General features: G+C 44.4%; 1 protein-coding gene across 1 annotated transcript in view; it reads right to left on the bottom strand.

Moving 5' to 3' along the window:
* The window catches only part of smpd3 (sphingomyelin phosphodiesterase 3), a 63801-nt gene that overhangs the window by 11810 nt on the left and 27244 nt on the right, over positions 1-24747 (bottom strand). The window contains exons 3-5 of the mRNA XM_034534027.1: positions 22570-22821; positions 21506-22457; positions 4933-5008 (exon numbers count right to left, since the gene is read on the bottom strand). Of these exons, the coding sequence (XP_034389918.1) occupies positions 4933-5008; positions 21506-22457; positions 22570-22821 (1280 nt within the window). The remainder of the gene's footprint in view (positions 1-4932; positions 5009-21505; positions 22458-22569; positions 22822-24747) is intronic.

Below are 24747 nucleotides of genomic sequence, written 5' to 3'. Positions count from 1 at the left end.
TCGGCTGCAAAACGCCCCAGTGAATGCTGGAGGTCACGGTCCGAGGAGGCAAACAGGACCACATCATCCGCAAACAGCAGAGAGGCGATCCCGAGACTCCCGAACCGGATCCTCTCCGCCCCCTGGCTGCGCCTAGATATCCTGTCCATGAAGGTCACGAACAGGACCGGTGATAAAGGGCAGCCCTGGCGGAGGCCAACACTCACCGGGAACGTGTCTGACTTACTACCGAGGAGACGAACACAGCTCCTACTGCAGGCATACAGAGACCGGATGGCCCGTGCCAACGGGTCCGGCACCCCATACTCCCACAGCACCCCCCACAAAAACCCCCGAGGGACCCGGTCGAAAGCCTTCTCCAGGTCTACAAAGCACATGTAAACTGGTTGGGCAAACTCCCAGGACCCCTCCAGTAATCTTGCGAGGGTAAAGAGCTGGTCCACTGTTCCACGACCGGGACGGAATCCGCACTGTTCGTCCTGAATCTGAGGTTCGACAAGCGGTCGGAGCCTCCTCTCCAGCACCCTGGCATAAGCTTTTCCCGGGAGGCTGAGCAGCTCCTCCTATGAATCGCCACCTTAACGTGGTGGAGGAGTTTGAGTGGCTCAGTGATCCTGGGAGCTATGTTGTCCGGGGCGTCAGCCCCTGGTAGGGTCTCCCAAGGCAAACAGGTCTCGGGGGAGAGCCCAGACTAAGAGCGGTTCAACAAACCCTGATGATAAGCAGCCCACGGATTGTAGCCACCTTGCCCGGACAAGGGAAACCGGGGCACCCTCCCGGAGCCAGACCCAGGAGGGGAGCTCGTCGGCGAGCGTCTGGTGGCCGGGCTTTCGCCCATGGGGCCCGGTCGGGCTCAGCCCGAAAGAACAACATGGAGCAGCTGTCACCCTGTGGACCCACCACCCGCAGGGAGAATTATCGGGGTCGGGTGCTATGTAGACCGGGCGGCGGGCCAGGCGGGAGACCTGGGCGGGCCGATCGCCGGCAGCATAGACTAGCTCTAGGGACGTGGAACGTCACCTCACTAGCGGGGAAAGAGCCGGAGCTGGTGCAGGAGGTGGAGCGGTACCAGCTAGATATAGTTGGGCTCACCTCCACGCACAGCATGGGCTCTGGAACCAAGCTCCTGGAGAAGGGTTGGACTTTGTCCTTTTCTGGAGTTGCCCAGGGTGAGAGGCGCCGGGCGGGAGTGGGGATACTCACGAGCCCCCGGCTGAGCGCCGCTGTGTTGGAGTTTTCCCCGGGGAACGAGAGGGTCGCCTCCCTGCGCCTACGGGTTGCGGGGAGTAAGGCTCTGACTGTTGTTTGTGCTTATGCACCGAACAGCATTTCGGAGTATCCGGCCTTCTTGGAGTCGGTGGGAGGGGTCCTGGAAAGGGCGCCGCCTGCCGACTCCATAGTTCTCCTGGGAGACTTCAACGCTCACGTGGGCAATGACAGAGAAACCTGGCGGGGAGTGATTGGGAGGAACGGCTTGCCCGATCTGAACCCGAATGGTGTTTTGTTGTTGGACTTCTGTGCTAGCCACAGTTTGTCCATAACGAACACCATGTTCGAACATAAGGTGGCTCATAAGTGTACCTGGTACCAGAACACCTTAGGCCGGAGATCAATGATCGACTTTGTAATCGTATCATCTGATCTGCGGCCGTATGTCTTGGACACTCGGGTGAAGAGAGGAGCAGAGCTGTCAACTGATCACCACCTGGTGGTGAGTTGGATCAGATGGCGGGGGACTCGGCTAGAGAGACCTGGCAAGCCCAAACGTGTAGTGAGGGTGAACTGGGAACGTCTGGCAGAGGATCCTGTCCGGGAGGTCTTCAACTCCCACCTCCGGAAGAACTTCTCACAAATCCCGAGGGAGGCTGGGGACATGGAATCCGAGTGGACCTTGTTCAAAGCCTCTATTGTGGACGCGGCTGCTCGGGGCTGTGGCCGGAAGGTCATCGGTGCCTGTCGTGGCGGCAACCCTAGAACCCGGTGGTGGACACCGGGGGTGAGGGTAGCCGTCAAACTGAAGAAGGAGGCCTTTCGGGCCTGGCTGGCCCAGGGGTCTCCTGAAGCAGCTGACGGGTACCGGCGCGCCAAAAGGGCTGCAGCGACGATGGTCGCGGAGGCTAAAACTCGGGCATGGGAGGAGTTCGGGGAGGCCATGGAGAAGGACTTTCGGTTGGCCTCAAGGAAGTTCTGGCAAACCATCCGACGGCTCAGGAAGGGAAAGCAGGGTCTACCCCAGGCTGTTCTCAGCAGGGGGGGGGAACTGCTGACCCGGACTGGGGACATCGTCGGGCGGTGGAAAGAGCACTTTGAGGAACTCCTAAACCCGGCCAACATGTCCCCCGGAGAGGGGGCAGCGCCGGAAGACTTTGGGGTGGATTCACCCATATCCCTGGCAGAGGTCGCTAAGGTAGTCAAAAAGCTCCTTGGTGGCAAGGCGCCAGGGGTGGATGAGATCCGCCCTGAGATGCCGAAAGCGCTGGACATTGTTGGGCTGTCTTGGTTGACACGCCTTTTCAGTGACACATGGGGGTCGGGAACAGTGCCCATGGACTGGCAGACCGGGGTGGTGGTTCCCATCTTCAAGAAGGGGGACCGGAGAGTGTGCTCGAACTATCGTGGTATCAGTTCATTTTGTATAGCCCAAAATCACAAATGACAAACTCCCCTCAGAGGGCTTTACAATCTGTACACGACATCCCTGACCTTTGACCTCACATCGAATCAGGAACAACTCCCCAAAAGAAACATTAAAAACTCTTTCACGGGGAAAAAAGTGGACAGAAGCAATAGATGTCATGTGACCAGATGAACAGAGTTACAGAGTTACATAAACATTCAATTCAGAAGGAGGAGGAGAGGTGGGGGGCATCAGCAGGGCATGGCAGGAGGCAAATATAAAGTCTGCTTTTGATACACTTCAGATCTCTCTCATCAAACATAAGCTTGTTGTAAATTCTGACAAAAATAAACATTTGCTATTCTCTAGGTCACCTCAGAGCCTAAAGCCTGTATCCAAACCCTTCAGGGTTCTGAATATTATCAATACTTGGGACTACCAGACTCACTTTTGAGACCCATGTGGAACACCTGTCAAGCAAAATGAAGATCAAAACTAAATTGTTCATGTTTCTCTTGTGGTGGTGCCTGAATAATCAGTGTCAATGCAGTCGGATTATGAGGGCTCTCAATAATTGAATTAACAGTTGTGTAAAATAATTGAATGAACAATTATAAATTGTATGTCCATTAACATTGCTATACATTGTATAACACGTTTCAGCCTGTTTGGTCTTTAAAACGCTAAATTGTTTTCTGCTATAAATTTGGAAGTCACCGCTTTTGTGAAATAACTTACAGTACAAAAATAAAAAAAACATAGGTTGTATATAATATGTAGACATCGTCTCCGTGATGTCACCCAATGGTTTGTGGACTGATGTTTTGAAGACTCGCCATTTTGGAGTGATGCCGTTGGCTTTCTGTCAATCACCTTGTAGCCCCGCCCTAAAGCATCCCCTGCGTTATGTTCTGTTTGACTCTAAATTACCATAATTTACTAAATGAACATCACGCTGTATTGAAGAAGACTTGAAACTAGAGATTGAGACCAAAAACTAATGTTTACAATGTTTACTGAGGGAATACATCAAGAGAAGTAGAGTCATTTATATAGACTTCTATACAACCAGAGGAGTCGCCCCCTGGTGGTCAGGAGAGAGAATGCAGCTTTAACACATGAAGCATAGACTTCTATACAACCAGAAGAGTCACCCCCTGGTGGTCAGGAGAGAGAATGCAGCTTTAACACATGAAGCATAGACTTCTATACAACCAGAGGAGTCGCCCCCTGGTGGTCAGGAGAGAGAATGCAGCTTTAACACATGAAGCATAGACTTCTATACAACCAGAGGAGTCGCCCCCTGGTGGTCAGGAGAGAGAATGCAGCTTTAACACATGAAGCATAGACTTCTATACAACCAGAGGAGTCACCCCCTGGTGGTCAGGAGAGAGAATGCAGCTTTAACACAAAAGGAAGAATCCAGACTTTCACCTTTCAGAACCGGTGTAGAACGCATGTTGATGGAAGCCTCACTACTGCGTACGCTACTGCCAGATCACTCAGTGGAGAGTTTTTACACACCTGAGGTGCGTGGGAGAAGAACAGCACACAAATATATATCTCTAGAAAGGTCTGACACGCCACTCTTGCAAATCAACAAAAGGGGTTTACCACTGCAGTCAGTGTGGTATTAAGCTCAGTATTTGGTTTATGGATAGTCAATCACACTAAATCATGATTCTGGGCCTTCAAACTGAACATATTTTGAATACACACATCTTCTTCCTCTCCGAAAAGAATCAGGTCTCTGTGCTCCCCCCCTGTTTTTTCCTCAGTTTTACCCCTTCATCCCCCCCACCCCCACCCCCACCCCCAAGGCTCTATGTTTGATGTATCTTTAGAAACATGGCGCTGCTATATTTAGGCCTGAGAGAAGCGTAGAAGGAGCCCAGAATAGCAGGCGAATGTGGGGGGAACATGTCTTTGGTAAAAAATGAGGGAGGCTTTAAATAGTGCTGTGACGCTGTAAACAGCTTGAGGCGGTCGCCATGGGAACAGCAGAAGGAGAAGCGTGGTGGTTTTGATGCGCCCATTTATCTAGCTATATGGACATACGAACACACACACACACACACACACACACACACACACACAGGCCTGTGTGTGGAGCTGGATGGTTCAATTATCTAGAGACAGACAATCACAGAGACACACACAGAGCTGACGTGTACCCCGAGTGCAAAGCAGCCTTGAAAAGAGAAAAGGCAACGCAATGGAAATTACATAAATACATTCATTTGTGTGTGTGTGTGTGTGTCTGGGAGACAGAATGAGACAGAAAGAGAGAGAGTTTGGACAACGTGCAACTGTACCTTCTATGGCGTGGAGGTGCGTACACGTGAGGTATCCCACAACCCTCTGCTCCTGGTGCGAGGTGCCCACGTGGACCTGCAGGAGAACCAGAGGCAAATGTGACACCGTGTTACATCAAAAGTTCACTGAGCAAGTGGGTCTGCACGGGTGAAGCCCGCCAGGTAGCAACGCCACCAATTAGATCGCACAAGGCCACAGTGTGATCTAACTTTATTGATCCCCCGGGAGATCAGTCATTAAACGTTAAAATGCAGCTGTTGGGGTGCGATACATAACAGCTGCAGTGGGGCAAGAAGATGAATGAAAAGATATACAGCATATGAGAATACACAAGAACAAATTGCACCCAGAGAAGTAATTATGTAATACAATTATGTAAAATGACAATTATGTACCAGATTATGTATCTGATATTAACCAGGTCCATCGCGATGATGACATCTCTACCTTGTACTAATCAATTACGTTGCCTCATAAACAGTAGTTTGGAAGTAACTAGGCACATTTTCTAAAGCTCTATATTTTGACAATTCATTAATTAACAATGTTTAGGTTTTGTTAAATGCCTTGATGAAGACATATGGTGGTAGCATGTTGGCTGTACATTTTTTTATTTTACATTTTGCCACTCCAATAAAGGCTTTTCCCCCGCTGTGCTCTGATGGCTGATAGCTAGCTGCTGCAGCTGGGACATTAGCATGTATTTATTTCACTGCAGTTGGCTGACGCGGCCTAAAAGACACGGCGAACATTCTTCTGTGAGCCCTGTTATCTCAACTGATCAGCATCCAACATCCAGACACAGTATTTGCCTTAATTTGTGTTCATTGTCACTCATATTGTAACATATTATAACGGAGAACCACGTTTGACGTTTTCTCTCTTTGGATTTCCTGTTAAATTGTCCAGCAATATCTTCTGTCACAGCTAATGCTAATTACCCTTTGTACCAATTGTTCTCCTGCAGATAAAATACAAGCACATCACAGAACTGTCATGAAATCGACATTAAGTTCAGAAATTCATGTCCCCATCAAGATGAATTGTGAATAGGATGTGTTATACTTATCAAATGCTAGCATGCTAAGCCACTAAACTAAGATGATTGCATGAAAGCATGTTAGCTTGCTGCTTGGTTAGCATTTAGCTTAAAGCAGCTGCTAGCATAGCTGGTTATGAGTTATGACTGAGGCTACTTAGTTGGTTGTAGAACTCAGGGTGTTCGAGAGTAAAGAGCTAGCAACACACATGATCGCCGGTAAAACCGCTCTACTGTGCCATTGTTTTCCTTTGGGGAGAGCGGACAAGCTACTGAACATATTTCTTATTGTCTAAAGGCCGCTTTAGGAATAAGAACAAAACAACTTTGATCAAATAGACATATTCTGAATTTCTGGCATACAGTATATTATTGTACCGATAGCGCTGTATTTTAGTGTTGTTTCGATACCAGAATCAGACATAACTCAGATACAGCTTAGTTTGATCGGGTATCAGCGAGTCTATGCACCAACCTGATATCACGTCATCATATAATTATAATTATATTGTTATATTCTAATTATATAGTTAATTAATTAATTATAATTATTGTCTCTACCTGAGTAAAAATGAATATTGGACAAAGGTAAATCAAATGGAAACTTGGAAAATGTAACTTGTATGAATACAGTTGTTTGAAGGAGATGTTTTCACAGCAATATGAAGTAGATATGACAGAGGGAATTAAATGCATTGGTCAGAGTGATACTACGCGTCAGCCAATACACAACTTCAGGGTTAGGAACCGGTATCTGGAAGGAAATAATAGTACATCTCTATTGTATTTCCTCCATCAACAAGATGTTGACTATTATTTGAAAGCAGAAAAGATAATTAGGTTCCCCTGGGACATTTGCAGGGTTGATATTTCATGATGCATTATCAATGCTCTGCACCATGGACATTTTTTTTATCAGCTATTGATCACTGTAAACAAATCAGCCATCTGTCTGCAACAACGTCTGGTATTCATCCATCATGCAATCGACGCTGCATTGTGAGAACACGGAGAAGGGAAAAGTAACCATGTGAAGAGAGACTAGATGAAAATACATGACATTTATTTTGGAGTGTACGTTCTGAAATGATGTGCGTGAGCTGAAGATTTTACCCCCGCATGTCCTTGGAAGCTTTATGCATTTTTTAATACTTCCTCACAACTCCAATTTCCCCGCTCCCTGAGCCACAGAGAGCGAGCAACGCTGAGATGAAACGAACGCCACTCAACATTTAATCAGAAAACCTTCAGCGCATCGACGCTGAGTGAGGTCCTTCAGCCACACAGAAACCAGACGTGGAGGACGGCGGAGGCTGGCAGCTCTAAAGGGCCGGTGGGTGGACGCAGACAGGACGAGGAGGAGGAGGAGGAGGAGGAGGAGGAGGAGGAGGAGGAGGAGGAGGAGGAGGAGGAGGAGGAGGAATAAAGGGTTGCAAAGAAAGGGAGACGGTGAACGCGGGGTGGTTAGTTTGAAGTGGGAAGGTGTCTGGGTGGAGCAGATCTAAAACAAGACACAATACACCCTGTGAGAGGGTGTACAGTGCTCTTAATGTAGCTCCGTTCTCACAATTCAAGAAGGGATTTTGTAAAGCCATAGAATTAGCATGACTTTGTACCAAGCCACACTGCAAAAACGTTTCTATAAAAAAGACTATTGCCAGTTGCAGCACAATAGTAATGTGTTGTTAATGAAGGCTTTTAAAAACTGTTCTGAAAGCTTGCGGTCTGTCGAGGTTTTTTGGCCCGAAATAATCCTCTGTCAAACTTTTAGTCATTTTGTTATTTAACCACAGAACAGCTGGCCTTTTTATGTGTGGACTTTGCATGTTCTCCCTTTGTCTGCTTGGGTGTCCCAGTTTGCTCCCAGAGCCTACAGCCTAAAGCCACACATATTAGGTGACTCTAAATTTCACATTAGTGTTAATGTGTGAATGGTGGTATGCGTTGGCCCTGTGAAAGCCAGACGACCTGGTCCTCGTAGCCTGCGAGCTGGCCAGTGACCCAGGCTGGAAAACGATGGTCCAGATGATGGATGGACGGATGGATGAAGGTGAAATCCGATAATCTAAGCAAAATGAGTGGTCGGACAACCAGATAGGTATATATAAAAACTGCCCAGTTACATTTCCTTATCCAAGCTACCTATTTAAAAGGAAAACAAAGTGAAAGTGCCCCAAATGTCTTTTGCATTTTTCATTGTAAATATTGCATGTTCAATAGAGTGAAAAGTGAACTGCAAAGTAGCTCAATCTCAGACTGTGGCCCCCCCTCACACAAAGCTTAGTGTACTTGCTTGGTTCCGCTCAATTCCTGGATGTCTACGGGATCACAATGATGTGATTCCTTATTCATTCGATTACGATCTGAATCACAGACATTAAGTTTGAATAAAAAAGGCTCTCTTGGCCTCCAGTTAGGAGTTTGAAAACAGCTTGCCTGCTTCTGTTGGAAACCAGGTTGATGACACCGGTGAGCAGCCGGTTGTGAGTCTGGCTGCACCCCTAAGCATCCATGTAAGTGTGTCTCTGTGTAAACACATAGCTGGCTCAATGGTGAACAAAGAGCACTAAAAATTACTTTGATATTCCTTCTTGTTATCCAATTGAATCTGTAGTCAAACAGATCCATCATATTTGTATTTGGTTTTATTCTAGCATATATATATATATAAATATATATAATAACATGCACGTATAATACATTTGAAATGGGATTACCAAGATGTGTATGAATATATATATATATCCAAGACACAGTTTTTTGGGTGACATTCAGGCACTGCTGGTGAGATTGAACCGAAACAATAGTGTTGTGGGCTGTAAAGCCAATAGAATGAGTTAAAAGAGGCTACAATGATTGCCAGTGATGTGATCCATTGTTAAAATTAAAAATATCCATTTATTTTGCTATCGGAGCACTAGAGTTAGCCCTTAGTTGTGTAGGATTTGGCAGCGTCTGGCAGTGAGGTTGCAGGTTGCCATCAAACGTGAAGGAGAACTATGATGGCCGACGCAAAAAAACGTGACAACACAAAACATTTGAATGGCCCAAAATGGATCCAGTGTTGTCCAGACTGTAGGAATATGGACAAGAGGACTTGCTTTGTATGGGGAGATAAACTGCTGATATCTATGGTAACAAAAACTGTTTTGTTTTTGTTACCAAAGAAAACATACTTCATAATATTACACTCCATTTCTGTCACTAATCCCCCTAAATAGTAGACACTGTACCTTTAAGGGTTAGGTCATTTATTTAATGAATAGCCTTTTGGCTACTCATCGTTAACCTCTCTGTCACATCATGGATGGAATACTGGACAGTGTCAGGGGACCCCTTTGCATTTCACTCAAAGAGGCACGTACTAACCTGGAAGAGACTCAAAATGACCACAGAGAAACAAAATACCTACAAAGAGACCAAAACAATTACAAAGGGATGCAAAATAACAAAAAGAGACCACAAACAACAGACAACAACAACAACAGGGGGCAAAACAACCTCAAAGAGAGACAAAGCAACTACTAAGAGACTCAAAACAACTACAAAGAGAAACATAATAACCACAAAGAGAATAAAAAAACACAACAGAAAAAAGGCTCAACAACTATGAAGTGTCTTGGTTGTGGGGCCTTTGCATGTCAGTGCTCAGGGGCCCATTGTCTCGCAATCCGCCCATGTGTTACCTCGACTGACTCCTTTTACAGTGACTTGAAACATGCTTGCGTTGCAACGCTCACATTCAGTCAAATCAATGTTGGTAATTTACGATCAGTTAATGTCTCCTGTAATGAAGAGAGAAGTCAGCATTCATCTCTCTGGTGAATTAGCCAAGCAACCCCACCGAGGAGAGGACTTTCATTTAGACATATGGAGACTGATGCCCAATGATGGGATGGCTGTTTTGGCTTGGGGTCTGTGACAGGCTCATAAAAATCCTAAAGCATTAGCCTAATTAGCTTGACTATGATACCAAACACGAAGCTCACATTGTGGACAGAAATACAGTAAACACACATTAGAGCAAATATTGGGGCACTAATTCAATTTTTCTTAATGGAATGAGTGTTTCAAGAAAAGGGCTTGAAGAGCAGAAAAGGATAATTGGGTTAAATGCATTAGACGGTACATAAACCTTTCTAATAATGTTGTGAGTCAATGAGGCTGTGTTAGTTTGCAGAGACCAGCTGACCCAGGCAGACACCAAACACCTGTAGTGTAAACTTTATGTTCCATATTTCCAAACATAATGAAGATTGCAGCTTTAGTAATCCATATTTAATGGAATGGTTTGACATTTTTGTGAGATACTCTTGATGCCTACTTTTGCAAACATAGACTGTTTATAAGAAGTGACATCACCCATTGGTTTGTGGACTGCACTTTTTGAAGCCGACAAATATTTTTTTTGCAACCAATGAACGGAAGTTACAATATACTGCATACCATACTTGAAACTAGCAATTGAAATCATAAACTCAAGTGTACAATGTTTTGGATGAATTAAGGGAGAAGTAGGGTCATTTTATCGTAGACTTCTGTACAATCAGACTTTTTGTAACCAGAGGAGTCGCCCCCTGCTGGTCAGTAGAGAGAATGCAGGTTTTAAGACACTTCACTCGGCAGAACCGGAGGTTGCTGGCTGGCTGGCTTACAGAGTTAGATGGGTAGATTGATACCACTCTCTTGTCCATGACCCAGAGTTCAGATCAGGAAGCAGAAGCAGAGTTGTAGTCTTCCACCCTTCTCTGCACTTCCATCCGAGCAGTTACCCACCCTTAACCTTAACTCTATAGAGACTGTGTCTGTCCCACGGCCACTTCAACTAATTAAATCAAAAGTAACCAGAAGAGGAGTCATACAAAATAAACTCATACAGGTTAACAACACTACTGCAACAGTGCAACAAAACAGGATAATTAAGGTTATTATTGTAGGAGATTTTAATATTCATGTAGATATTGACAATGATTGCCTTAGTACTGCATTTATCTCATTGTTGGACTCAATTGGCTTCTCTCAGAGAGTACAGAAACCCACTCACTGCTTTGGCCACACCCTCCACCTTGTTCTTGCATTTGTATTGACATTGAGCATTTGAACAGAACCCTCTTCTGTCAGACCATTACCTCATAACTTTTGAGTTTATACTCCCGGAGTATACACCGTTAGTCAAAAGTTTCTACACCAGATGTCTAACTGACAGTGCTGTAGCTACATTTAAAGAAGCGATTCCTTCTGCATTTGATTCAATACCACGTCTCAATGTGACGGAGGACTCCTGTGCTAACTTTAGTCCGTCCCAGATTGATCATATTGTCGATAGTGCTACAGGCTCACTGAGAATGACACTAGACTCAATAGCCCCACTGAAGAAGAAGACAGTGAGGCAAAGGAGGTTTGCTCCCTGGTATAACTCTCAGACCCGCGACCTAAAGCAAACTTCACGAAAGCTCGAAAGTATATGGCGTTCCACCAATCTGGAAGAATCACGCTTAGTTTGGCGAGATAGTCTTAAAACATATAAAAAGGCTCTCCGTAATGCCAGAGCAGCCTATTACTCATCAGTAATAGAGAAAAATAAGAACAACCCCAGGTTTCTCTTTAGCACTGTAGCCAGGCTGACAGAGAGTCACAGCTCTGTGGAGCCGTGTATTCCTATAGACCTCAGTAGTAATGACTTCATGAACTTCTTCAATGAAAAGATTTTAACTATTAGAGGCAAGATTGATGATCTCTTGCCCTTAACTACTGCCAATCTGTCATCAAGAGGAGTGGCCTTGGAAATGGCTGTATGCCCTGATGTATATTTGTATGTCTTCTCTCCCATTAACCTAGACCAATTGTCCTCAACGGTTTCTACTTCTAAACCGTCTACCTGTCTCTTAGACCCCATCCCAACGAGGCTGCTTAAAGACGTGTTGCCTTTAATTGGCACCTCTCTGCTGGATATTGTTAATGTGTCTTTGTTAACAGGCCATGTACCACATTCCTTCAAAGTAGCTGTAATTAAACCTCTCCTGAAAAAGCCCATTCTTAATCCAGAGGTGTTGGCTAACTACAGACCGATCTCTAACCTTCCCTTCCTCTCTAAGATCCTTGAGAAAGTAGTCGCAAATCAGTTGTGTGACTTTCTACGTCAGAATAGTTTATTTGAGGAGTTTCAGTCAGGATTTAGAAAACACCACAGCACAGAGACAGCACTGGTGAAAATTACTAATGACCTCCTAATTGCATCAGATAAAGGACTCATCTCTGTACTGGTATTATTAGACCTTAGTGCTGATAAAGGACTCATCTCTGTACTGGTATTATTAGACCTTAGTGCTGATAAAGGACTCATCTCCGTACTGGTATTATTAGACCTTAGTGCTGATAAAGGACTCATCTCCGTACTGGTCTTGTTAGACCTTAGTGCTGATAAAGGACTCATCTCTGTACTGGTATTATTAGACCTTAGTGCTGCGTTCAACACCATTGATCATGACATCCTATTACAGAGACTGGATCAGTCGATTGGCATTTCAGGTACCGCACTAAGTTGGTTTAAATCCTATTTATCAGATCGATCTCAATTTGTATTTGTAAACGATGAAGCCTCAATGACCACCAACGTTAATCACGGAGTTCCACAAGGTTCTGTGCTTGGACCAATTTTATTTACCTTATATATGCTTCCTTTGGGCAATATTATCAGGAAACACTGCATAAACTTTCATTGCTATGCAGACGATACTCAATTATATCTATCGATCAAACCAGAGGAGACCAACCAGCTCGCTAAAATTCAAGAATGTCTTAAAGACATAAAAACATGGATGACCTGCAACTTCCTGATGTTAAACACAGACAAAACTGAAGTTATTTTACTGGGCCCTGAACACCTCAGAGATCAATTATCTGGTGATGTGGTTTCTGTAGATGGCATTTCCCTCGCATCCAACACCACTGTAAAGAATCTAGGCGTTATCTTTGACCGAGACTTGTCCTTTAACTCCCACGTTAAGCAAATCTCAAGGACTGCATTTTATCATCTACGTAACATTTAAAAAATCAGGCACATCTTGTCTCAAAAAGATGCAGAAAAGCTGGTTCACGCGTTTGCTACTTCCAGACTAGATTACTGCAACTCCTTATTATCAGGCTGCTCTAATAAGTCTCTTAAGTCCCTCCAGTTGATCCAGAATGCTGCAGCTCGTGTACTCACAAAAACTAAGAAAAGAGATCACATTACTCCTGTATTAGCTGCGCTGCACTGGCTCCCTGTAAAATCAAGAATCACATTTAAAATTCTTCTCCTCACCTACAAAGCCTTGATTGGTGATGCACCATCATATCTTAAGGAGCTTGTAGTACCATATTGCCCCACTAGAGAGCTGCACTCACTAAATGCGGGGCTACTTGTGGTTCCTAGAGTCCTAAAAAGTAGGATGGGAGCAAGAGCCTTCAGTTATCAAGCTCCTCTTTTATGGAACCAGCTTCCACTTTCAGTCCTGGAGGCAGACACAGTCACCTCATTTAAGAATAGACTTAAGACTTTCCTGTTTAATAGTGCTTATAGTTAAGGCTGAATCAGGTTTGCCCTGGTCCAGCCCCTTGATATGCTGCTATAGGCTTATAGGCTGCTGGGGGATGTTTTAGGATACACTGAGCACCTATCTCCTCTTCTCTCTCTCCTTATGGATGAATTTACATCTCTCCATTGCACCTTATTAACTCTGCTTCCTCCCCGGAGTCGTTGTGACTTCACGTCTCATAGGGTCCATTGGACCTGGAGGTGTCTGATGCTGGTGAGCCGGCCTCCCACCTTGGCCCTGCTGATGCCCCGCCCCCCCTCCTCTCTACCTCCTTCTGTTTCATGGATTGGAGTTCCATTCATACATTGTCATATTCATGTAATGTGTTTATGTAACTTTGTAAATGATGTTCATCTGTACACATGACATCTATTCATCTGTCCATCCGGGGAGAGGGATCCTCCTCTGTTGCTCTCCTGAAGGTTTCTTCCCTTTTTTCCCCGTCAATGGTTATTTTTGGGGAGTTTTTCCTGATCCGATGTGAGGTCAAAGGTCAGGGATGTCGTATGTGTACAGATTGTAAAGCCCTCTGAGGCAAATTTGTAATTTGTGATATTGGGCTATATAAAATAAACTGAATTGAATTGTTTATGTGCTATTATGTAGCATACAGCAAGGAGATGTTTAGCTTAGCTTAGTAGGGCGAAAGGTCCAATAAATAAATGTGTTCATTGTAAATGTAATTCTTTATTACATTACTTTTTCCCCTTCATTGCTTCATACGTACATAATCCCCCTGTCTCATTTCACGTCCTCCTTCTTTCCCTTTCTGTTGCTCCCTCTGTCCCTCCTTCTCCTCTGTTCTACTCTCTCTATTAATATTTCAGGGGCTTATCTATGCTTCAATAGGTGCGTGTGCACCCCGAAACAGACCCGAGGGGATTCTTATGTGTGTGTATATATATGTGTGTGTGTGTGTGTGTGTGTGTGTGCACTCACGCATACAAAAAACGAGTGGACTTTCAATGTGTATATATTGTCTGTGCTCTATGCTGAGGAGAAGTTTATGCTAATTGGAGGTCTGTGTAGTGACGGAGGAGAGCTCGACTAGAAGCCATTCATTCTGAAATGATTCTGCTCTGTATGAGTAAAAATGATATGAATTTACATTAATTGCATTTCTTTGGAACTCAAACAGCAAATGAGTCAGAATGCAGGATATGAGATGAAGCTTCCAACGACTTCCTCTCATTACAGGGCATTGAGACAGAACGGAGCGGAACTGAAATGAGCTGCGAGGCGATTTCACACTGCAAGCCAACCGAATCGGGCCCACTTATAAAAGCCTGATTATGAAACCTCCGAGGTTGCTGCAGCTAATTACCTCAACTTTACCCTCAGATGAGGAGTGAGCCGAGATTTCACCACGCATTACTTGGGTTTGATCGCTTCACTCGAAAACCAAGCCAGACGGGTTGCAGAAAGTAGCAATGTGAGAGTTTTTCAGTCTTTTCCATCTTTGCCGCTGTGAATCGTTTCTTTTATTTTTACATTTACTGGTGTCTTAAAGCTGACTGGCTTTCACTTGACTTCGTCACACACGTCGTTGCTTTACTTGAAGAACGTTCAACTCCAATGAACACATCGGTTGTTCCTCATGGTTGCATCCATTTTACTCTCCTCTTCCCATTTGTTACACACTGAATATAATATTTTGAAAGTCTTTTGGGCCGGTTAGACTCCGGCATCAAACGAGTTGAGAAACTGTGTCAACTCAGTCCAGTAGAAGTCAAGTCTTGAGTCAATTGAAACAAGTCCAAGTTAAGGCACGAGTAAATTGAGACACATCCATATCCAAGTGTCAAGTCAAACAATAAAGTTCAAATCAGGTCCAAGTCAGTTGAGACAAGTTCCAATACACATTTGAGTCACTTGAGAAAAGTCCAAGTCAGGTCTCAAGTCAACCAAGACAGGCTGAAGCCAGGTCCGTTGGTTCATTTCATTTCTTTGATCAGTTTATACAAGTCCACGTCTTTAATCAATCAAGACAGGCTCAAGTCAACTCTTGAGCCAGTTGAGACGCGTCCATGTCAGGGCTTGAGTAAACCTAGATGTATCCATATCAAGTCAGTTAAATTCAACAACAAGTTCAAGAGGAGTCTCTCAAGTCAATCGAATAAAGTCAAGGTTCAATTCTTGAGTCAATCAACAGCAGTCCAAGCCAAGTCCTTAGTCCTTGAGGGTAAATCCAAGTTAAGGGTTAATTTCTTTGTGACTAACAAGTTCAACGTAAAGACTTTTCAGGTCTCTGAACGCTGTTAACAAGGCCGTTAGTGACCAGTCCAGTCCACGGCTCTGGAGTCTCATGTTATTAGGCTTACAGAGTAACAAACAACTTTGTTATGAACAAGACAAAAGCATGTTGAGTTTATATGAAAGAAGAACAGATGGTGGTGACAGGAATGAGTCGTGCAGCTGAAAGGTATCATGAGATTTGTGTTGTGTTGTCCAGTGTTTGATTAAGTGTGGTATTGGGAATCAGGCTGAAATCCGCTTGGCCCCGAATAGGAAAGCAATTTCTGTCAATCAATAGAGGTCTTTTTGGTCATTAAAGGCCAGGGTGGGTTTTGGGAATTGTCCCATTGATTTCCATCCTATCCAATCTAGATTTGAGTGTATTTACACACACACACGCACAAACACGCACACACGCACACGCGCACGCACACACACGCACACGCACACACACACACACGCACACACACAGACACAGACACACACACACGCGCACACACACACGCACACACGCGTGCACACGCACGCACACACACACAGACACAGACACACACACACAGACACAGACACAGACACACACACACACACACACACACACACACACACACACACACACACACACACAGACAGACAGACAGACAAACTCTTCAAACATGCACTTAGTAGTTTTAAATAATTATAAGAGGGGATAAATGTTGAGACTGAAAAGCTTTAATTACAGAGCCAGCGCTGGCTCTCCCTTCAGGGAAACATTTTAAAATTAATATTCTATCTCTGCCTCTCTCTCCCCATCTCTCTCTTTCTAGTGTGTCACTTCCCCACAAGAGACAATTCCCATTTATGTTTACCTGCTCCTGCTCTCTAGGTAAATGCATCCATGGGGAAATAATGAGAATATGTGTGTGTGTGTGTGTGTGTGTGGTACGAGTTAGATTTTCTAAAGACTGAATTCATACAAGAAGAACATACTTTCTCATAATCTAAATAAACCAGACTGGGAGCAATAGCAGAGGATGCTGGGGGGAGATTTTGACACCATGGGTTTATTATGTATTATATTAATTTCATTGTTGTAATAAACATACATCATGGTGCTACTATATACTTTAACCCTGATTAACCCAAACTGAAATAAAGTGATACAGATAAATAAAGTGACTGACAATGTCTTACATTGTCAGAGAAATGACAACGTTATAAGGTCAACCCTACTGCCAGTCAAAAACATAAATATGAATTGATTTTGCACAACCCCGAATAGCGTTCATTAATGTAATGACAATGTTTTTTTAATTTCCGCTTTCAACATAAAGGCCCTCTTATGTATGATCACAATTCTATAAAGGTTAAGTTACGGTTATGATAACTACACTTGGTTAAGGATGAGGGGGATGTCATTGTAACTGTTAGCAGCTCTCTACTTGCCCATCCACCAACCTGATCTCCCTTTCGCCTCGCTACCCAAAGACAACACTACCTTCCACTACTTTTCAATATAGACGTAATTCCTGGGGATATTAGGCCGCTTAGACTGATGTTTTAATAATAATGAATGGCTGATCACTTGGGTCAAAGTAATGTATCTTTCCTAATATATATGACAGGATCAGAATCTAGGAATTTATTATCATGAGGTTAATTGACATTTTGTAACACCACAGTCTTTGGTTCCAAGACAATTTTAAGTCATTTTAAAGCCTTACTTTAATAATCCAGGTGGGATTTTTACACAACAATGGGATTTTTTAGCCACAAGAGTCTTCAAACAGACATTAGTTAAGTATTTATAATTGCCGCAAGAGGTATAAAACTGTGTAGGTTAAAGACTTTCAAGACGGCAGAGAACACACATATACACTCTCTTCTTTGGATGTATAAAGCCGTTTGTTCTGCTCTATAAATGCTATTATTTCTGACAGTGTACTCCTGTGCATGAGCGTAGATCTTAATCAACTGCTTGCATGTTATCTGGCTCCTGGTGTCTGCTAGCCTTTTACTGTGCCACAGGAAGTTTTATAATTAGTGTGTTTGAAGTAAACAGAATGAACATTGATAGCTAGAATTGCTGAACAGACATGGAAGATGATTACAGTGCTGCCCACAATGCTGTGTCTGACAGGCGGTGGGAGCACCACAGTGATGAGTGCACACAACAACAACAACAACAACAACAACATTGAAAAAAGGAAGAATTTCAGGGATCATCACTTCAACAACGACTTCTGACTGAGCATCCTTGTTTGCGTTTGATGTGAAAGAACACACACAGCATCTGGTGGCTGTGAAGAGGAGCGCGGCGTGAACATCAGGTACATCAAATGAAGTGCACCTAATGAGATGCGTCCCAGCTGGCGGCGAAGCGAGCCGGAGTGCCGAGTCGTAATGAGCGAGAATGACCAACGGGTCACAGAGGGGGAGCGAGGGTCCACAACAAGGCTGCCTTGGAAGGCTGCCAAGACGCCTGGAGGATGGAGAGGGGCAAGCGAGGAACATCAAAGCCTGCAGCTGGCTGCATCCAGCTAGTCAGGGGACCCGGGATGACCTCATAGACCAGGAGGTGGTGAAACGGGGATATGAAGCCAGCTCGTAATCTGCAGTGACAGTCAGCGGGCAGCAGGGCAGACAGGGGGAGGCTGTCGGCACGCAAGCTGTGATGATGGAGTGTGTCTTTATTAGATCTGGTACTGCATAAGGCGAGGGCGTGTATGGACACAAGCCGATAGATTCGCACACACACACACACACACACACACACACACATACAGGTGCACGTCATCGGCATCGGGTCGCACAGAGCGGATCCCTCCCAGTTGGAACTGGATCCGATCCAGATTCTCATTCCTGACAGCCACGGTACGCAGCTGATTAATGAACTCACAGACTGTCAACACTCATCACGGGGCACACACACATACACACAAACAACGGGACATATATACACACACACACACACACACACACACACACACACACACACACATTAACACATCTCCCCTCATCGCTGATTCATTGCACGTTGTGTTTGTGAGCGTTACTCTGAGCACGACTGCTTTTTCTCTCCAAGGAAAACGTTGCATGGAGTCTGATTATGAAAAAAGGGCTGCATTTCAAAAGATGCATGAATCAAAGAAGAAAATGTATAAATCCCATCGTTCTGTATGTAGCCCACATTAATGCACTGGTAGCCATGTCATGAACCCATTCTCCTTCTTCTGCTTGCACAGTATAACCAGTAAGGAACATCCCGTCTTGTCATACAGTACATGGGGTCTGTCGTCCTGCTGAAGTGCCTAATGGACTGCCTACTGTATAAGCTATGCAGTAGCAGGCAATGGGGAACATAACAGGATGTCCCACGGTTACTGTTGGGAGCATTGAGTGAATATAAGAAGTGAAGCTATTCATCATGACGTCACCTGTTGGCATTTTAAAGCCTTGAGTTTGACGATTTCGCAATTGCAACCAATCAACGGATGTGACCTTATTTGGAATGCGGAGGAGTGACGTAGAGACGTCCTATATGTCTCTGGTAGAGGCAGCGACGTGTCAATCACAGTAGCCCCGCCCTAAAGTATCCCCTGCTTTATGGTCAGTTTGACTCTAAATGACCATCATTTACTAAATTAGACACATACATTTATGCATTTAACACAATTGTGGTAGAGCCCACTGATGAAAGTATTGCAATATTTATATATTTGCAGTAAGACTAAACTCTGTGTCTGTGGTGACATTCCTGGAAAAGAAGGGCTGTATTATAGTTTTTTCCCATTGTACACACACACAAAAATGAACAATGTTGTACAATTCTGATAAATAGCTTGTTAGTATGGAATTGTAGTTGCAGCTAAAGACTGCAGACTGCTAAGCTGAGAGCACAGCTCCTTAGTGTTCCCTTATATTGAGATTCAAAATCAACAAGGACTTAAATCTTAAGGATTTGCATATTATCCAACAAACCATTTGATTGTGTTCATCATCCATGTGTTTTCAATACCACATTTAAACACAAGTGGAATTATGCTAATTTCTTCACAAACATGTACCACTGAAGACCTTGAAAATGCCGACATGTTTTTGTTGTTTTTCTCCACGCGGCACCGGGAGATGTGGAAAGCTTGTGAGTGTTCGGTAATTACTGTGGTGCATTCACCACAAAGACAGATGCGTAATGAGTGAATGGATGTGGGTGTAAATAAGTTACCAAGTACTGTCTGCAATGGGCGGATTCTCCATCCCTGCAACATTGTGGCAATAGTGCGTCCAACATGTAGTGGCATTATTTACAATAAAGTAGATTGGGTAGCGCAAATAGATAAAGTTCTTAAAGCAGAGAAAAGATGTTTTAAAAGATGATGTCTTTGCCTTACTTTGCAGATCTACGGTAATTTATGCAGACAGCTGGCAGGTCATTTTAACTCTTCGTCCTGTCTTTCACAAATGTACAATGAGTTAATTTAGTATAAATAGACTTAATGGGCAGATTCAATTACCGCCCCGCCAACAGTACGGATAGCGGACGTCGGAGATTACAAGATTAGCTTTCGGCTGAAGCGGCACCAAGCAGCTCAGACACATTTCTGCTGCGGGGAAAGCATTAAATTAGGTCCACTGTGACATTTAGTTCTAATTCAGCACAGTTTGAAATTAAATTAGACAAGGATTTTTCAAAAAAAAAATTTATTCCATGTGACGTCGACAGTGAAGAGTGAGACAATCCAAGTTGTCTAGTTCTTTTAACCCATTGTCCTGCGATCTTGTCAAAGCCTACAAAAAGCAGCTCCCTCTAAATATAGCCCAGGATATTCGTTTCCTGCGCTGACCTTTCAGTGAAAACGACTCTACTTTGTGAAACAATGGCAAAATGACAAAAAGGTTGGTCCGTCTGAAAACTACTTTATGGAGGTAGATCTGACTAAAAATAATACAGAGCTTTGGAGCACATGTGTGTTCTAAAATGTGTCTAATCTCACCTTTTAATAACTACTTGTGTGATTGATGTTGTGTGTTGTATATTTTCAGTGTTTTGTTTTATATGATCATTTCAACACGTGTAAAGGGTCTTTGAGTACAATGAAAAGTGCTCTATGAAATAAATAGATTGTATTGGCTTCCTGATTGTGTGGTTATCATTCATTTTGGGCAATGCACCGATTTGCTAAGAGTGGATCCAGGAGACGATTAGCTTAGCTTAGCTTAAAGACAAATACAGGAAACAGGTAAACTGCTAGCCTGACTCTGTCCAAAGGTAACAAAGAATCACTCATGAACTCATTATATCAGGTTGGTTGGGGTCGGCTGTATCTCATGGGGAGACTGGTCGTCCCGTGACCACAAGGTACCCGGTTCAATCCCCACTTTCCCCAGAGTTCATGTTGAAGTGTCCTTGAGCAAGACACTGAACTCCCAGTTTCTCCCTGGGCTTCACTACTGCCCCTTAATAACTAAGGATGGGTCAATGCAGAGAAGAATTTACCCACTGGGATCAATAAAATATACATTAAATAAAAAATGTGGCAGTCTATTTGAGTTTCGTCAACAACAAGTTGTTCATGACAGATCCAGGTTTTATGCTAAGCTAATATTCTGGCTCTTATTCCAATGTAAAATGGGAATCAATATTCTGGCCAACTCTTGGCAAGAACTCAAGCAAGCAATTTCCTAAAATGTCAAACTACTTCTTTAAGTATGACTGAGAAAAGAGAAAAAAAAATGTCTGACCTTGGCAAACAGCGCGCCCTTGGCTGCCAGTGCATCCTCCCCTCTCCCGTTGGGGTAGCACTCGAACCGTGCATCCAGGATTGGGTAACGGCTGGCCAGCATCAGCCCACTGTTCAAGAATTTGAAGCTTGAGCAGCATCCTTTCCAGCCGTACCGGCCAACGTCGCTCAGCACGTAGGGGAAGTAACGATGCAGCTGACGCCGCAGTCTGGTCGTCGACCCGTGGTCAAACACTTCCTGTAGAGCCAGAAAATCCAAGTTGGCAGGGAAAAAGGCAGAGATCTCGTGGTCGAATGTCTCATCTCCATGGCGGCGTTTTCTCCCGGGGCGCTTAAAGATTGACGTGCGAGGGACGTGAGAGAGAGTATTGTTGGAGGATATGCCAATGCCACCGTCACCGCCATGGTAACGAGCAAGGGATTCCCTGGAGGCAGTCATGCTGCCCGTGTCTCCAGCCGTCTGCTCCCCAGGCCGATGGTTCCCTGTTTCGGCCTCCTCCTCTTGTGGGTCTGGCTCTGGGGCGCTGATGCTGATTTGAACCCCTGAGGCGTGAAGTGGGCAGTCTGAGGACGGTTTTGTCTGGGTCCCTTCCCCATGCACCGGACAGTCATGAAGGCCCTGGCCATCTTGCAAGGAATGCAAGGGGCAGTCTGGAGCCTCCCCTGAGGTGTGAACGGGACAGTCTGAGCTACCGTTGGTCCCCACAGGGTGGAGGGGACAGACTGCGGTTGTGTCTCCTCCGTCTGGGTGAAGAGGGCATTCAGAGGTACCCTGGTCTCCTGCAGAGGGGTGAACGGGGCAGTCGGCGGCACCTGAGGGGTGATTTGGGCACTCGGTGAGGGGTTCGGTTTCGGGGTCGGCTCGTCCGTTGGTGGTGTGGGTTTGGTCTGGGCGCTGATCCAGAGAGGAGGTGCGGCGGAATCCTGTGGCAAGGCTGCTGAAGGACACTGCGCTGATGAACGGAAAAGGACAAAAGAAAATGCATTTATTTTTATGACAAGAGTGGACACTGTCACTACTGCTAAGACGTAAGCAGAAGGATCCCAGGAGCAAGCGCTCCTCACCTGATGGAAGTGTTGGTAGGTGAGTCGATGTAGATCTTAATCTGAGGCCGACTGGCACCGTTGCGGATCCTCTTCCCCACCTCCCGGGCTCTCCTGTGCGTGTCCGACAGGTTGTTGAACCTGGCCAGAGAGTCGGGCAACAGGCACACGTTGGCACTGCAGAAACAGAAGCTTCTGCCCTGTGGCCTCCATTCCCCAAGGCCGACCCCCCCTGGCCCGGCCTGGCCCTGCTCGGCCTGATGTTTGTCTGGCCTGCACAAGGTAAGCAACAAAAACACTATATCAAGTCAAACAGAGGCCCTGTAGTACAGAAATAGCCCTCCGTAATGTATGAAAAGCATAGTCTGAGTTTAGGAAATACGGTTATTCACTTTCTTTAGCTTAGCTTATTAGCTTAGCTTAGCCTAAAGCCTGGATAGAGGGAGACACCACTACCTGGCTCATTATGTATGTTTATGTTGAGGGGCAGACACGTTTTGATATCTTTTAAAGAAAATATGCAGCCTCATTTGGAAAAACTTTATGTATATGTATCTAGCTTGTACCATAGGATATTTATTGTCTGCATTAAGTTTCTGCAATAATGTTGCTATAACTCATTATTTTTCCACATTGTTTTTTTCTTATCTTTATATCCTGATCTGTTTTTGTATGCTTTCCATACAACCAACATTTTATTTAATATATCCTCCTCAACTGTTTATTAGGATCGTTGCTCTTTGATCCATTATTGAAAAACCTGGAACCCTTTCAATAAACCGTTACCACATTTGTGAGGCAGCAGTATAATTACTGGAAACAAACACAGCTAACAAAGGGAATGTCTAACATTGTGTGCCACAAGGAAATCAGAATAACCGGGAGAGAGTGCTGCTCCTCCACAGCAAACAGATCTAAATACAGCATTTCAAATTCCGTGGTTATGGTGGGTAGCCGCTTTGCTGTGTGTTTGGATAACCAAACACTCACTGAGAACTGATTGAGCCTGGCAGCTGGAGGCCAGACCAATGAGCAAACTCTTTACAGTAGATAATGACTCCATGTTCTGCCTCTTGAAATCTCCAAACTCAGGGAACAACTGCCACTGTAGATATAAAATGAAGCATGACTCGGCAAGTGAATGGCCTCTTTTTCACCTCAGATAGATTCAGAAACCCATTTGATGAATAGGTTAGGAGAAAATTGACAGTAAAACTGGCTGTTTCCAGAACAGTTTGGATGGAGACTATCTTCACATGAGATAATACACTGCTACGCTAGGGCTGGTAATTATTCTATCCAACTATAATCCATTTCATTTCTCGATGACAATCTATATGATGAAATGGCATGTTTTACGGCAGTTCAATAAATTCAAAGTTTCAGATTCCGAACCCCCCGGCTCCAGCTTCTAAAGTCCAATTATTACTGCAATCGGGTCGATAGAGTGTTTGCATATAGATCTAATAAAAACCCATAGTCACTAAACATCCTAGTAATCCTCGCAGCAGTTAGAGTTTCAAATCACCCAACAACGTCTCTCTCTGCATTGATGGCACCTCTGTTCCCACCTTCATCACCTCTCGACTGGAAAACAACTTAGTAGTATATAAAACGACAATACATTTTATTCATGAGACTTTCACTTCTGAAATAACTCTTCCTGCCTTGCAACTCTATTAAGCCTCGCCACACAATGAGTAAAGCCATATTTATATATTTGAGAGGGATTCCATTATGGCCATGAGGCAATACATGACTGGTCCTCCTCGGACTTTGGCCTTATGTCTGCTCCTGACGAGACTTAAGATTTACCCTCTGTTTCAGCGAGAAGAAGGTTAAGCCTGGATGGTGCAACCGCTGTACCTATGACCTGAGAACTTTCAGGAGACCTTTTGAGGACTTTTAGAGGACCTTCTGAGGTTTTTCAGGAGACCTTTTGAGGACTTTTAGAAGACCTTCTGAGGACTTTCAGGAGACCCTTTGAAGACTTTTAGAAGACCTTCTGACGACTTTTAGAAGGATGTGAAAGGAGCAGATAAAAACTTTACTTTTTTAAAATTATTACTCCTTTTCACTTTGGGTTTAATGGCTTTGTGGTTTAAATTTTGAGAAAACTAGCACTAAAAACAACACAGGCAGGACATAGAGATTTAACTTCAAAACAAGAGGCAGTAAAAAAACAAAGGTCCACACTAA

Source organism: Cyclopterus lumpus, chromosome 6 (assembly GCF_009769545.1).
Source record: "Cyclopterus lumpus isolate fCycLum1 chromosome 6, fCycLum1.pri, whole genome shotgun sequence".
Classification (NCBI taxonomy): domain Eukaryota; kingdom Metazoa; phylum Chordata; class Actinopteri; order Perciformes; family Cyclopteridae; genus Cyclopterus; species Cyclopterus lumpus.
Note: the sequence above shows the minus strand (reverse complement) of the source record. Positions and strands in the feature narration are given on the sequence as shown.